Source organism: Vanrija albida (assembly GCF_041260175.1).
Source record: "Vanrija albida strain AlHP1 chromosome Unknown contig_2, whole genome shotgun sequence".
Lineage (NCBI taxonomy): Eukaryota > Fungi > Basidiomycota > Tremellomycetes > Trichosporonales > Trichosporonaceae > Vanrija > Vanrija albida.
In genome coordinates, this window is record NW_027191421.1 from 1,563,846 (window position 1) to 1,577,996 (window position 14,151).

The window sequence follows — 14,151 nt, forward strand, 5'->3', positions numbered from 1 at the left end:
GTCGCGCGCGTAGGGGCACGAAGTGTGTGGGGTGGTGGTGGGTGAAGAAGGCGGCGAAGGGGGGGTTGTATCGAACGAGTGTCGATGGCGGCGGCCGCGGGGCGGGTGGTGGTTGGAGACGGGAGCGGCGGCTGGGCGTCGACGCGGCGTGTGCGTGCTACGACGCGATGAGCGAAGCGGCGATGTCGCTGCAGGGAGTCTCGGTTTGTGACGGACAGACGACTAGTAGTGGTGGGTCTCGAGGTATAATGGATTGATGGTGGTGGTTTGCTAAGCGTCAAAGTGATGAAGACGTGTGTGCGTGCTGGCTGGTGCGTGCGTGCTGGCGGATGTGGTGGTGGTGTGGTGGGTGGTGGGTCGGTCGGTCGGCGGTGGCCCTTCTCTGCAATGGACAATGGAGGGTTGCGATGTTGTGTTTTACCCTGTTGGCTTTGGGTGGTGCCCTGATTCTAGGCAGCAAGCCCGCGGTTGCCACTGACTCTGGGGGTTGTTGGGCAACAATGTCGAGAACAACAGCACGAGTGGTAGGTAGCAGACACGAAAGATCGAGGGTGGTCGGGCGGGGCAAGGAGGGGAGGGGAGGAGCCGGGGGAGAAGGGAGGCACAAGCGAGGAAGGGGAAGAAAGGAGAGAGGGGGGCCGGGACCTGTCTGTACAAAGTGGCGGGTCGGGTCGTCGTTTTGGCGCGGCGCGGCGGGTGCAGCTCTGCTCGTGTTGCAGAGAACGCGGTGTGTGATGGGTAAGAGGTGGTCCGGTGGTCTCTGCTCTGCTCTGCTCGTCGAGCAGCAGTCTGGCCAGCCAGTAGGTCGGGCGGTAGGTCGGGCAGTCCTGAACCAGGGCGTGTCGAAAGGAGAAAATGTCGCACAAGGACAGGGACGGCGCTCGCGTGGTTGGCAGGCAGCGCAGACGGCCAGTCGCGCAGTCGCAGCGTGTCGCTCGTCGAGAGGGAGGTGGCAGTGGGATGGATGCAACGATGATCCGGGGCGGCAGGGGAAGGTGTGCAGGCGTGCTGCAAACGAGTGCAAGCAGCAAAGCCGCGAGTGATACGCTTTGCCACGCACCCGCAGCCAGCGTCGCCGCTAGACGCGTGGGGGAATGCACTACGCCAAGCGGGGAGCAGGCGAGCAGAGGCTGCCGCGGCAGACCTAACGGCAGCGTCACGGCCACCTCACCCCCGCGTGCATCCCGGTGAATGGCGGCGCACGCAATGACGAGAGGTGCTCCCCGCCGCGCACCCTAGCGGTGAGGGCAGGGTCTCGGAGCAGAGCTCTGCCCAGCTCTGCCCCCTGACAACGGCCGGTGGCAGCGGCGCCGATGCTCCCGCCGACGCCTAATGAGCTGACTGCTCCCCCCGGTCGCCGCCGCTGGCCGCCCCAAGCCCGCCGCCATCATTGCCAGCACGGGGCGCGGGACGCACGCGCCCAGCGCCGCTCCGTCATCGCCGCGCCGAGCGTCGTCGGCGCTTTTACGCTGCGCTCGCGCTGCAAGTCGGCGCGTTGGCGCACTCCGCGTCTCTTTCCCCCGGGTGAACCATTAGATCTGGTCCCCCCGCGCGTCGCCCGCAAGCCCGCAAGCCCCACGCGGGCCATGCAGCCTGCCCCGTTGTCACCCATTCCCTTCCCTGCGTCGGGCCAGGCACCCGCCCGCTGCCCTAGTGCCATTGCCCCATGCGGCATCTTTGCCAGTCGCAGCTTTGCCACCGACTCTGTTGCTCTGACGCCGTTGCTGCCGTTTCACTCTTCATTCCATGCACTGGCCCCCCTTGCCCTCGTCCCCCTCTCCTCCCCTGAAATGGCGACCGCCGTCGTCAAATTGCCTTTACACCATGGCCACCACACGACGCGCCAACTTGCCCCCGCCCAACACCCCCCCGCCCGTTTAGCTCTCTTAATTACATTTGACACGGCTTCCTACCACCGGCCCGCACGCCCAGCCGTGACGGCATCCCCGCTAGAGCTAGAGTCGCGAGAACCAAGTCTGAGACGAAGCAATAGCTCTTGCAGCTCGGTGGATCCGGGCAGATGAGACACGGGTGGCGCTGAAACGCCACTACCAACGTCCTCCCCCAGCAGCACTTGGAGGTCCTGCTGGCCCCCCTTGCCGGCCTCGTCGGTCCCAGTCGCAGTGGCACCGTTCGCGCGTGGCGACGTCCGCAGGGAAAGGCGTTCCAACGCGTGGAGCTGTAATGCAGCACGTAGGCCTGCTTAGTACCCTGATTCCCATAGTGATCTAGATGCAGCACTCACAAACACGGCACTCTTTTCCGTCCAGTCTTGATGCAAGGCCACCACGTGCTCACCCCCCGCTTCTGGGGTACTAACCCCTTGTTCGACCTCCTTGACCGTTTTCCCCAGGTCGAGAATGAGCCCAAACAGTGTCATGAGCAGCTTGAACGTGACTTGGTGGCCCGGTTGCGGAATGAGCAGACACGCTCGCAAGATGCGGTTGAGGATGATCTGGTGATACAGCACCAGGGAGTGGGCAGACTGTAGCTGTGACAGCGCGCCCAGCAGCGTCGGCGCGTCGTCTTCGTCCTCGCCCCCGCCAACATCGTCGAGTTCCTCGTCCAGATCTTCATAGTCGTCCCCGTCGTCAGGCCCAGGTGTTACCGGGCGGCTGTCCGTCGTCGACGGCGCGTGACCACGCCTGCGTAGCTTGTCGAGTCGCTTGCGCATCACGTCCCAGTTGTGCCCAATGGCCGTGTCCAGGACATATCGGCTAATAGCCGCCACAAACGAGGACATGACGAACCGCAGAGCCAGCAGCGTTCGCTCCGCCTCAGATCCGGGTTCGAATATAGATCGGACGCGTCGACGCCCAAGTCCTAATTGGGACGGCATGCGATTAAATGCCGCGTCGACGCCTGTTTTGATCGGCACGTCCTCTCCCACTCGTGAAGGGCGCACCACATCAAAGTAGAGGGATCGAACAACTGCCTCGACGCGCGAGATCCGCAACAGGAAGTTGTGGATCAGCTGGTACTTGTCCATGACACTCTGGGGCAGCAGTGTGGCAATAGCGGCGGGCGGCGAGTATGCGAGGTAGATGAAGTCGAGCGCTCTGTGAGAGGTCAGCTGGGTTCGGCGTGGTGGCAGCTAGGGCTCACTCGATTGCTACGGCGCGTTAGCTACTACGAAGGAGTCACCTCACCGCCGACTCACCCTGTGGATTGAGCCATCGCGATCGCCGCCCGTCGCTCTCGTCCTCGGGCAGCGCCCGAACTGCAAACGATACGCGGTCCTCGATGGCTGCCCATACCGGACCCCTAGACGCCAAGCGGTCGACAGAGTCATCAAGCAAAGTGGCGCGGAGGGCGTAGGCAAGCTCTGAGCCTCCAGGGGGCCACCTCTGCCTGTCGCTCAGACCCAGACCCAGGCCGATACCCCAGTCGCGGTTGGTCGCTTCACCGTGTTCCGCCACTCCCGGCAGCCCAAGCCGAGCGCGGGTTCGTGCACGTCGACCGAGGTTTTCTCCGCCACTAGAGACATCTCCGGTGAACAATGCGGCGGCCACCGTCTCCGAGAAAGACGTGTCCCCGCCGAGCCAGAAGGCCCGGAGGACGTCGAGGTGCTGCAGGAAGTCGAGGTCGTCGAGGTACAGCTGGGTAAGCGAGCTGCTGATGAGTGCCGAATGTGCGAGAAGCGGTGCTAGGAGGTGCGAAGAGATGTAGAGCTCGAGTGTTGGGCAGTCTTGAGGCAGCAGCGGCTGAGCTTGGTCGGCATGGACCTTGATAAACGCCTCGAGGTCATCTTGGACATTCGGATTCCACAAGGTATCGGCCTCGGGCATTGCTCCGAGGTGGGACCCGGGAGGTTGTGAGAACGCGGACCACAAGTCTGTGAGTGCCCTGGGAGGGGAGGCAAGTATGGGCGACGGCGGCGCCGCCGTCGGAGATGACGCTCGAGACGAGAGCGCGTCGTACTGTTGCGTCTGTCGTCGCTGGTGCCCTGCGCCGTAGCTAGCAAACGAGGACTCGGAAGTGGTGCGTATTCGGCTGTAAGCAGCACCGCGCCAGCGGTCGATATCGCGGTGGACTCGGCGGATATGGAGCCGGAGGTCGTTTGGAGGCCTGTGGCGTGAGCTTTAGACTGGTATTCGCTCAGCTCACAAGTTGGCAGAGCTGCCCCAGCCCCAGTTTGCGCTGAGATGCCAGTCGGTAGCGCACAAGGGATGCAGCCCGCCCGAGGCATCACGCAGCGCTCTCAGGCTCCGCCCCGCTTCGAACAGCGTGCGGCGCGCATCACGGGGGACAAACGCCGGCATGCGCCGAGCGGAGAACGTGTAGTCCCAGCGGACGTCGATGCCGTCGGCCGCGGGCAGGCGGGTGCGTGTGATGCCGAGGTCTGCCCAAGGCTGCGACTGGGGGTCCTCGTCGTCGTCTATCCGGCTCGAGTCGGCCAGCCCAACCCACTGCTGCAGCAGCGCGAGGAAGGGCTCTGACGCCCGGGATAACAGGTAGGCTAGTGCCAGCGTCGTCCCGTCGCTCTTGCCCGCATCTGTCGAGGTCGACAGCTGGGCAACGAGGTGCGAGTGGAGAAGAGTGAGCACTGCGTGCGGTTTGGCCGGGAGGCCCACTGGCTTTGCCTGCGATATGGGCTGAAGAGTTAGCCTTGCACCCTGAGGGCAACCCAACTCACCCAGCACACGATCTCACAGAGAGTTGAAGCGAGGTGGACGACGTCGTAGAGCACGCTCGCGCGCTGGAGCAGCGGTGCGCTCTCCTCGCCCAGGCTGCGGTCTACGGCGGCACCGAGCCGCTGCTTGAGGTACGCGACGATTGTCGACAGGGCGTGCAGAAGGGCGTGGTGGGTCGGCGTGATCGGACTGGTGGGTCAGCTCCGAAGGACCTCACACCCACGTAGCGCCATGCTCCTCGAGCACGATCTCGAGGCGGCGTACCGCCGTGCCGATGGTGAGGAACTCGTGCATGAGGCTACCGTCAGCGCCGGCCAGCTCGCAACGCACTCGTCGGTGGTACTCCGCTCAATGCCCTTGGGCCGCGCACCCGTCTCGGCATACACGAAGCGCTGCTCGCGCCTGCTCCAGCGCAGGTCGTCGGTGAGCGTCGTGCCGAGCGTCGCGCGCATCATGAGGTCGAGGAGGACCTTGACGTCGACGGGGGACGCGGCGGACGGCGTGCGGAGCTTGGGGAGGTGGACGGGGGGCTCCTCGCTGGCGTCAGCTCTGTCGGCGCGGAAAGCTCACGAGGTCAACAGCGACTCGAAGTACTGCGGCGTCCGCTCAGACATGAACGGGCTGTCGTGGCCCGCGTCGTCCCACGTCGCGACCGACTGCCGTCAGCTGAGGGTTCCGATGGCACAGCTCACATGGAACGCGCGCGCGCGGCTCGGCCCAGCGTCCGGGATGCCCGCGAGGCGCCAGAGCTCGGCGTCGATGTCGGCAGCCTTGCCCTTGCCCTTGCCCTTGCCCTTTGGGTCGGGCGCGCGCGCGAGCTCCGGCAGGCTCGGGAGCGGCGGGAGCACCGCCACCTCGACATCCCGCACGAGCGTCGAGCCCAGCGTGCCGAGGAGGCGCTCGACGCCCGGCGCGTCCTCGTCGAGCGCGGGGAGGACGAAGCGCGGCGCGACGGATGTGAGCGGCGCGAGCGCGAACCCAGGCCCTGCGGCCGGCGGGAGCGGCGCGAGGCGGAAGAAGTCTTCGGCGTCGGCGTCGTCGAGCGCCGCCATGGTGGTGGCGTGCTTGCTTTAGTGCGCCGTAACAAAGTGTCGAGGACAACAACAACGGTCGAGGGCTGTTGTGACGAGCGGCAAGTCAGGCGCCTGGGCGCGGCGCCCAGGAACGGAGCCACGTGCACCACGTGGCTCTCAACTTTTGGCTTTGCCACTCGACCGACTGAAATCTTGACCGCCGACGTCAAGCTATTAAGACATCTCGACGTCGCCCTCACACCTTCAGCGAGCGCGCAAGCACCACCCTACACGACCAGCAAAATGTCACGACCAGAGGAGATTGGCCCGCCCGAGATTGTAAGCTGCCCCTGCCTTCCGCCCTGACCCCGACCAGTTCTACGGCGACACCGAGGCCAAGAAGTACACTGCAAAGTAAGGCTACACGTCTCGATGCCCCGCTGACCCGCAGCACCCGCGTACAGACCATCCAGGCGCAGATGACGGACCGCGCGCTCGAGCTGCTGCAGCTCCCGGCCGACCAGTCGTGCTTCCTCCTCGACATCGGGTGCGGCTCGGGCCTGTCGGGCGAGATCCTCGACGAGGACGGGCACGTCTGGGTCGGGTGCGACATCTCGCCAAGCATGCTGGGTGGGTCGGGATACTTTCTGTGTACGACGCGCTGACGCCCCCCCAGAAGTCGCGCTCGAGCGCGAGGTCGAGGGCGACCTCTTCCTCCAGGACATTGGGCAGGGCTTCGGCTTCCGGCCCGGCACGTTTGACGGCGCGATCAGCATCTCTGTCATCCAGTGGCTGCTGAATGCCGACGCGAGCAGCCACTCGCCGCCGCAGCGCCTGACGCGCTTCTTCACGACGCTGCACTCTGCGCTCAAGAACCCCAGCCGCGCAGTGTTCCAGTTCTACCCCAACTCGGACGACCAGGTGCAGCTGATTACGAGCTGCGCCCAGAAGGCAGGGTTTGGCGGCGGTCTTGTCGTCGACTACCCCAACTCGCGCAAGGCCCGCAAGATGTACCTCTGCCTCATGGTCGGGCAGCAGGAGATCCCCAAGGGCCTCGATGGCGAGGAGATTACCGACACGGCCGCGGCCAAGAAGCGCGACGAGATCAAGAACGAGCGCAGGAGGCGGAGGGACAAGGGCATCAAGGGAAAGAAGGGCAAGAAGGACCTCACGGCAAAGGAGTGGATCCTCAAGAAAAAGGACCTGTACCGCACCCGCGGCAAGGAGGGGTGCGTGGGGGAGGTTGTGGGTTGGGCTGACGCTGCAGTGTTCCCCGAGACTCCAAGTTCACCGCGAGGAAGCGTCGCGTCCAGTTCTAAGCCGCTGCTCGCAGACCACAGCCACTATCACGGACCATTGTACTACTACGCAGGCTGCCACTTGGCGAGACTGGTCCATTCGTCTCGGGAGTCATGCAATGCATTGGGTAATGACAAAGTGTGGGTCGGGGGGGGGGGGGGGTCATCAGCCGACGAGCGCGTCCGGTCAGCCCATCTGGTCAGTACCACGCCCATTGCCGCGCTGAGACGGCGCTGGGCGTGCACGCGCGCGCTCATGCCCACACTCACCACTTGGTCGCACTACCAACTGCGCAAGAGCTCCTCGTGCAATGCTCCTGCGCAGTCTCGGCGCATGGATCCCGTGCGTGCCCGTCGGTGCTCGACACTGAACCTGTCTCAGCCCCTGCAAACTCACCGTGCTCGATGCATTGATATCCCGAGGGCACCATGCCAGGCTCATCTTTAAGTGTTCACTGTTGTACGCTTTGGGCATTGCTCTTGACATGGACGAATGGATGGATGGATTCATTGACTGATTGACACGGCACGACGAAGGAATGGTACATGTTCTCTGCGCACTTGGGCTTGACTCTGACGACCGGTTTGACATTCATGAGGATTGAAGAGGCTTGACCCAGGCTTGTCCTATAGGGCAGGGGGGACGTGAGGTCTATACTTTAGTAGGTACGAGCTTGCATCCAGGCTTGTGCGATGCGACTGTGCGCTCAGAAGCGGTCAGGCTCGCCCTGGCCACCGGCGGGAGGGCCCCGGCGGTCAGGCGAAGCAGAGTAGCGACGACGGGGGCTGGGCGAGCGGCGGCGCTCGGGAGGGGGGCGGTCGTCGTCACGACGGCTGCGGCCACCATACGGGTCGTCGTCACGGCGAGGGGCGTCGCTGCGACGTCAGCATTTGTACTCGTCGGCAATAGAAGCCACTTACCGACGGTCGAAAGGCCTGTCACGGTCAAAGCCTCCACGACGGTCGTCGTCACGGGGTCCGTAGCGGTCACCAAAGCGTCCTCCACGGTCACCACCACCGTAACGGTCTCCACGGCGGTCGTCGTAGCGGTCACCACCGAAGCGGCGGTCGTCACGGCGGCGACCGTCAAAGCGGTCGTCGAAGGGACGCTTCTCGCCGCGGTACTCTCCTGGTGTAGGAGCGTGGGGCTTGGTCGTGGCCGAGTAGTCGACACGGATGGCACGGCCGTGGAGAACGACGCCGTTGAGCTTCTCAATGCAACGGGCAGCATCCTCGACGCTGCGCATGGTGATGAAGCCAAAGCCACGCGAGCGGTCCGTCTGGGGACAAGTTAGTTGGTGCACATCGAGACAGGTGGGCACCAACTCACACGCTGGTCGTAGACAATCGTCACCTTCTCGACGTCACCGTGGCGCGAGAACTCGTCCTCGAGGTCACGCTCGTAGGTGCGGATCGAGAGGCCAAAGACACCGAGGACAGGGTTGGCTTCGACATTGGGAGCATTGTTCGGGCGCGAGGGAGGGGCAGACGGCCTGTGGAGCGACATTGAATGAATTGGCGGTGAGGGAAGGTCGCCACGAGGTTGCAGATCATGTTTGAGTCGGCAAGAAGCAGAGGAGAGAAGGCACGAGCGTCAGCGGCTGCATGGCATTGGCGAGGTGAGACGTCGGAAGGGCACGGCCTCGGCACTGCGGCCGGAGGCGAGTTGGGGCACCTCTTGGTGGCTTGGGCCCCTATCTGCTTGACGTGGCCTTGAACCGGCGTCACGACTCACCTTGCTCCAAAGTCACCGCGGGGCGGGGGGCGGTCATCACGGCCGCCGTCGCGGCGGTCGTCGCGGGGTGGGCGGCGGTCATCGCGCCTGTCGTCGCCGCGCCTGTCGCGGTCATCACGGTCGTCGCGGTCGCCGCCGCGGCCCTCGCGCATCTCGACGTCATGGGGGGCAGGGGGGCGCTCTGCGTAGCGGCGGTCGTCGTCCTGGATGGGGGAACGAGGAGCCCAAGTCTCTCTCGAGACTTGCGCGGTGGACGATGAGAAGTCCTGTGGCATGGTGTTAGAGGGCAAGTGGGTGAAGCAGAGAAGAGGGAGCGGGGTCCGAGTTGCACTTACCATGGTACTCAAGGCGTCAATGCTGAAAGTGGTGCGAACAAAGAGCGCTTTGGGTTATTGTTGCAGAACTTGGACGGCAGCGAGTGGCGGCGGCGGCGACTGCAGCGAGAGACAGTGAGCAAGTGTGGTAACTTATTATCGTGACGCAATTTACATAATTTCTCCACTTTTCGCGTGGCCACGGCGTGAGAATCACGTGGACACTAAAAAGCCACGAAGATCTTATTCAGTCCACCCCTTTTCGAGAATCGTTTTGACGCGTCGGGCAACGCGGGGACGCGCCGTGCTCAGTCTTGCGACGCGCACTAGCCTAGCGCAAATTCACCCCACTGCATAGATGCCCGTCGCGTCGCACTCGCGCTCACACTTGCCCAACTGGTGACCTGCACACGATTGCCTCTGACGTGCCAGTGTCACCTCCAAGTCACACCAAGTTCTTGAAACTGTGGCGTGCAATACTGGCTGGTATGGCTGCGTGGCGGTGCCGGTCGAGCCACCAAGGCCGACCTACCTACATGACGAGCCTCGCATCAAGTTGCCCGTAGCGCTAATCTCGGTGCGCAGCACAACAAGGAGACGTACCATTGTCAGAGGCCAGGTCCAGAGCGATCAGTGCAGAGTTATCACCGCTACACCCGGCGCAGTCACTGTAGTCACTGCAGCATGCCGCAGTCATGGAAGCCAAGCATTTGTGTGCCAACTGTGGATGCGGCCTTCGGAACAAGATTTCTAGGGCCTTTGATGGATGCAGTGCGCGGCGTCATAAGAGTTGGGTTATGTCAGGGTTAATTGGATGATGGACGTAACTAGGTCGACGTCAGTCTGGCTCGCGCCGGATCTAATGCACTCGGCAGCGAGGCGAAGGGCCGCCGGTGCGGGCCTTCGTGTCAGTGGACGGCCAACCCATCACACGTCCGCGCCCTTAGATCCTTGCCCTCTCCCTCCCTCCCTCCGCCCATGTAGAGGTAATGTGCAGCAGCTCGAGAGCATGACCTCGGTCAAGCCAAGGCCGCACCAAACCCACGTCAAATGAATTCGGTTGAATAGGACGCAAACCGAGGCCCAAGCAGTGCACTGCTGCGGGTGGAGGACGAGTGGGAGGCGATCCGAGAACCGACCGGCCGGCTTGAATGCTAGCACAAACAGACGCACCACGGCCCCGCCCCGCCCGGCACCCACCCCGGCACCCGGCACGGAACGCGCACGGTCGCGCAAAGGGAGGAGGGAGGCGTCAGGCGGCGCCTGGCGCGTGGCGCCTGGATTGCCGCCCGCGGCGCTCGCTCCGCCCGCCCGGCGGCGGCCCAGCCCAACAGAGGACCTGGCGGCACGCGTATGTCTTGTTTGTTGTGTCGATAATGTGCTCGTTTATGTGGTGGATTGCGTTGGGCGTTACGGGTTTGCCCTGTCGCGTATGCAGTAGTGAGCGCTGCTTTTGGCATTAGCCAGGATCTAGCGGTCGGGGTCAAAAGGACAATGGGGGTTGATTGGATGGACAAAGTGTAACCGATCAGACTTGGGCCAAAGTGTCGATCCTGTTGGCCCTGAATGGGGAGACGCGTGCGTTCGACGGTTGGGCAACCTCGGCGTCAAGCTTTGGGGGTGCGACAGGGCAAAGGAAAGGGCGCCATTGGGCGTTTCGGGTTGAGTACGACAAGTGACGACGGGCGGGCAGTGCCAGCAGCATCAGCAGCAGCCAGGAGCGCGCCGTGCCGCGCCGCGCGAAAAAGTCACAAACAGGAACGGGGAAAGCGGCGCGCCGAGGGTCTATTCAGTCGACGCGGTCGTTACGCGTCCATGGCGCACAACCCTTGATTTCAACAGCACCGCCTCGGAAAATACCAGGTTTTTTTCTTTGCTTTTGATTTTGCTTGTTGATGTCGCCTGGGCTCTGGGCGCGCCTGGCATGTTGCCTCGTATTTGACTCAGGGAAGGGGAGGGTAATAGTGGTGTCAAAGTAAAGGGAGAGAGACGCTGTGGTATGGGAGCGTGAGGCTCTGGCACCCCTGTGAAGCTGAGCTGTCGTGCTCGTGCTCGTCGCAACCAACCCTGTGTGCGGCTCGTGTGCGGCGGGCGTAGCAAAGTCAAAGCGACGTGCATGCCTGCAGTCGGCGTCAGGCAAGGCAGGCAGGCCAGGCTGCCCTTCCCTTAGGGGGGGGCTTTGGCGTTTGCTTGTTACCCCTCGCTGCTTTGGGCCATTGGGCCTAGTCTGACAGGAAAAAAAACGTCGTCGCGTCACGTTTGCTAAGGGCGTATTTGGAACCAACGAGCCAGCCAGCCAGCCAGTCGCCAGTCGAGCAGTTGACAGAGCAGGCAAGCAGCAACAGCAGCCAGAGCACAGCACGCGCCCGCCCACTGACGGCACACGCGCGCACGAACGCACGAACGCAAGCCCAACGCCCCGCGCCCGCCGACTGCCCACCCACCCACCGCGCCTTGCCTTCCCCCCCCCTCCGTCCACCCCCCCTCCCCTCCCCCCTATACATAGCTTCTTTTCTCGTCTCCAACACTTTCTCCATCACTCATCACCACCACTTTTCTCTCCTCACTCTCCACCACTTTGCTACTTTACAGCACCCGCTACCACTCCCCCTCCACACTCATTCACCTTTATTCACAATGATGCTCAAGTCCGCTGTTGCCGCTTCCCTCTTCGCCGCCACCGCCGTCCTCGCCCAGGGCAACGGTCCCCAGATCAACACCCCCGGTGCCCTCACCGAGGTAAGTCGCCTTCCCCCCCAGCCCATCACTCGACGCGTCTTGCTGACTCCCTCCTCAGTGCCAGCCCGTCCTCCTCACCTGGTCGGGTGGCCAGGGCCCCTACTTCGTCTCGGTCATCCCTGGTGGCCAGCCCGGTGCCGCCGCTCTGTAAGTGTTGTCGTCGTGTCACGCGCCCCCCTCTGGCGCACAGACACCTTCCTTTGCCTCTGGTGCTAACACCGCCTCTCAGCGTCGACTTCGGAGAGCAGTCTGGCAACCAGCTCACCTGGAAGGTCAACGTCCAGGCCGGCACCCAGATCTCGCTCAAGATCGTCGACCAGACTGGTAACACCAACTACGCTCAGGCCGTCTCTATCCAGAAGGGTTCGGACGAGTCGTGCGTTGGCAAGCCCATTGACAACGCCCCGGCTTCGGGTGCTTCGACGTGAGTCTTTCTGCCCCAGCTTTACCTTGCCTCTCGCTAACACTACATAGCCCCTCGGCTGGTGCTGGTGGTGCTGCCTCGGGCGCCGCTTCGTCGGGCGGTGCCGCTGCCTCGTCGGGCGCCCCCGCTGCCTCGTCGGGCTCCGCTGCCGGCGCTGCCTCGTCGGCCGCCCCCGCTGCCTCGTCGGCCGCTGCCGGCGGTGCTTCGTCGGCCGCCCCCAAGCCCTCGGGTGCCGCCTCGTCGGCTGGCTCTGCCGCTGCCTCGGGCTCGCACGCCGCTGCCTCTGGCTCGGCTGCCGCCGCTTCGGCCTCGGCCTCGAAGGGTTCGTCGGCTACCAAGGTCATTGCCTCGACTGGCCTTGTTGCCCTCGTCGGCGCTTTCGCCCTCCTCTTCTAAGAACACTCTCCCCCATAACAACCCCCTCGCATTAACTCTAGACCACGTTCTAAACCCTTCGTGGATCCATACATAGGCGGAACCGCCGGACCTCATGTATTCACTCTTTACGAGCTTTGTGCCATGTCAACCACCACGTCGCTTTGCGGGAGGGAGTGGGAGGGGGAGTGGGAGTGCGAGTCGCGAGTCGTTGCGTGTCGTCGTTGCAGCCCTGTCACGCACGTTTGGAACTCTGTGACAGTGTCCCCTGTGGCCAAGCCGTGCAGGGTAGGGGTGAGTGAACCAGAAATGGCCGTCGGGCCCGGCGCCGCGCCGCGCCGCGCGAGATCTGTGCGGTGCGAGGTGTCGTCGCAAAGTCGCAAGGTCGCATGCAGGTCGTCTCCCCTCGTGATGAAACGCGCCGGGGTGGGCGGCGTGGGCGGAGCCTGGCAGGTGGTAGGCGACGCGGCACGAGCAATTCATTATGTGCCTTGTGGCCTGGCCACGGCTCTCGTCATCGCGCGCCGCGTCCCGACGCGGGGTCTTGGCACAGTGATGGGACCGACACGGCCAAGGCTGCTGTCGCTGCCATCACGGCGCCGCGCGCGGCGGCGGCAGGGGAGAGGGGGAAGGCGTGTGTCGGCGGCGAGTGCTGCGGATCGCCGTGTGTGTGCATGCTACTGGCGTCGAGGGGCGTCGGGATGGCCGGGCGCGCTGTGTGGCATATGCCGAACGTGGCACTTTACCAGGCACGCAAGCACACACCAACGAGACACACAAGCAGCACGGAGGCGAGTTGCCCGCCCGGCGCGTGGATCGGCGACGGCGCACTGCTATCTGCGTGATGGGATGCCGCCTGGCCTAGAGGCCTAGAGGGCACCGGTGTGGGATGAAGGATGCAGGGCGTTGAGGCTGTGTGCTACCGGCCAAGCCGGTGCTCGTCGCTCATTCATGCTGCGCAAGCTGCCCTGGCAAAGCACAGCGTTCTGTAGGCGAGGCGTTCGTTGCTGCGGGCCCGCCGGGGTGCAGCTCTGCTCTGATGGTTGCGGTCGGGCGGGGCAGTGCGCCGTGCCCGCCTGGCTTACGTGCTCTCGGCGCGAGCTGCGCCCGCGGGACCACGCGGCACGGAGTCGTGCCCGCGCCAGGAGTGGGCCTGCGCCGCGCAGCATGCACCCGAGCCGGGGGAGGACGCGTGCCGCTCCTCCCCTCGGCCTCTGTGTACGACTCTTGGCCGAGGGGTGCCGAGGGGGGCGCCCGAACCACGGGACAGCGGTGCAGAGCGAGTTCGGCGTGTGGCGCAGGTCGGGCCACACGAACGCAAAGGTGGCACGGGTGGCCCCGTACGGCTGCTGCCTGACCTGGCCGCGCAGTGTCCCTGCCTCGACGTTGCTGAGACTCGTTGGGCGCGGTGGGATGGGTGTGCTTAGGTGTGTCTGTCACTGCGCCATTGCCGCCTCCCACTTGAGGTGTGCGACACTCTACACTCCACGTGCAGTACCAGAGCCCCGTCGCCCTGGTTAGTTTTATCGCCGTATCGTCTGACCCCGTCTCGGCGGCAGCATGTTTGAGCAGTACGGTTCGGCCTGACTCCGCCGTAGCCGCGCCATCAAACGACAGCC

General features: G+C 64.2%; 4 protein-coding genes across 4 annotated transcripts; 2 read left to right on the forward strand and 2 right to left on the reverse strand.

The window, feature by feature from the left end:
* Positions 1-1,909: 1,909 nt before the first annotated feature.
* Q8F55_002250 (uncharacterized protein) lies at positions 1,910-5,686 on the reverse strand (the record flags this gene model as incomplete). Its single annotated transcript, XM_069350857.1, has 9 exons — positions 1,910-2,179; positions 2,246-3,059; positions 3,157-4,068; positions 4,108-4,595; positions 4,637-4,823; positions 4,858-4,932; positions 4,965-5,171; positions 5,205-5,290; positions 5,327-5,686. The coding sequence occupies 9 exons, from the start codon at positions 5,684-5,686 to the stop codon at positions 1,910-1,912; spliced, it is 3,399 nt and encodes a 1,132-aa protein (XP_069211243.1).
* A 264-nt stretch (positions 5,687-5,950) lies between these two features.
* BUD23 (18S rRNA (guanine1575-N7)-methyltransferase) lies at positions 5,951-6,966 on the forward strand (the record flags this gene model as incomplete). Its single annotated transcript, XM_069350858.1, has 5 exons — positions 5,951-5,986; positions 6,024-6,061; positions 6,099-6,277; positions 6,324-6,876; positions 6,915-6,966. The coding sequence occupies 5 exons, from the start codon at positions 5,951-5,953 to the stop codon at positions 6,964-6,966; spliced, it is 858 nt and encodes a 285-aa protein (XP_069211244.1).
* Positions 6,967-7,652: 686 nt separating this feature from the next.
* Positions 7,653-9,018, reverse strand: Q8F55_002252 (uncharacterized protein; the record flags this gene model as incomplete). The annotated part of the gene is made up of 5 exons (XM_069350859.1): positions 7,653-7,821; positions 7,867-8,225; positions 8,276-8,438; positions 8,681-8,946; positions 9,016-9,018. 5 exons carry the CDS (start codon positions 9,016-9,018, stop codon positions 7,653-7,655), a joined length of 960 nt encoding a protein of 319 aa, XP_069211245.1.
* Positions 9,019-11,631: 2,613 nt separating this feature from the next.
* Positions 11,632-12,553, forward strand: Q8F55_002253 (uncharacterized protein; the record flags this gene model as incomplete). The annotated part of the gene is made up of 4 exons (XM_069350860.1): positions 11,632-11,733; positions 11,792-11,880; positions 11,963-12,157; positions 12,208-12,553. The coding sequence occupies 4 exons, from the start codon at positions 11,632-11,634 to the stop codon at positions 12,551-12,553; spliced, it is 732 nt and encodes a 243-aa protein (XP_069211246.1).
* Positions 12,554-14,151: the final 1,598 nt, after the last annotated feature.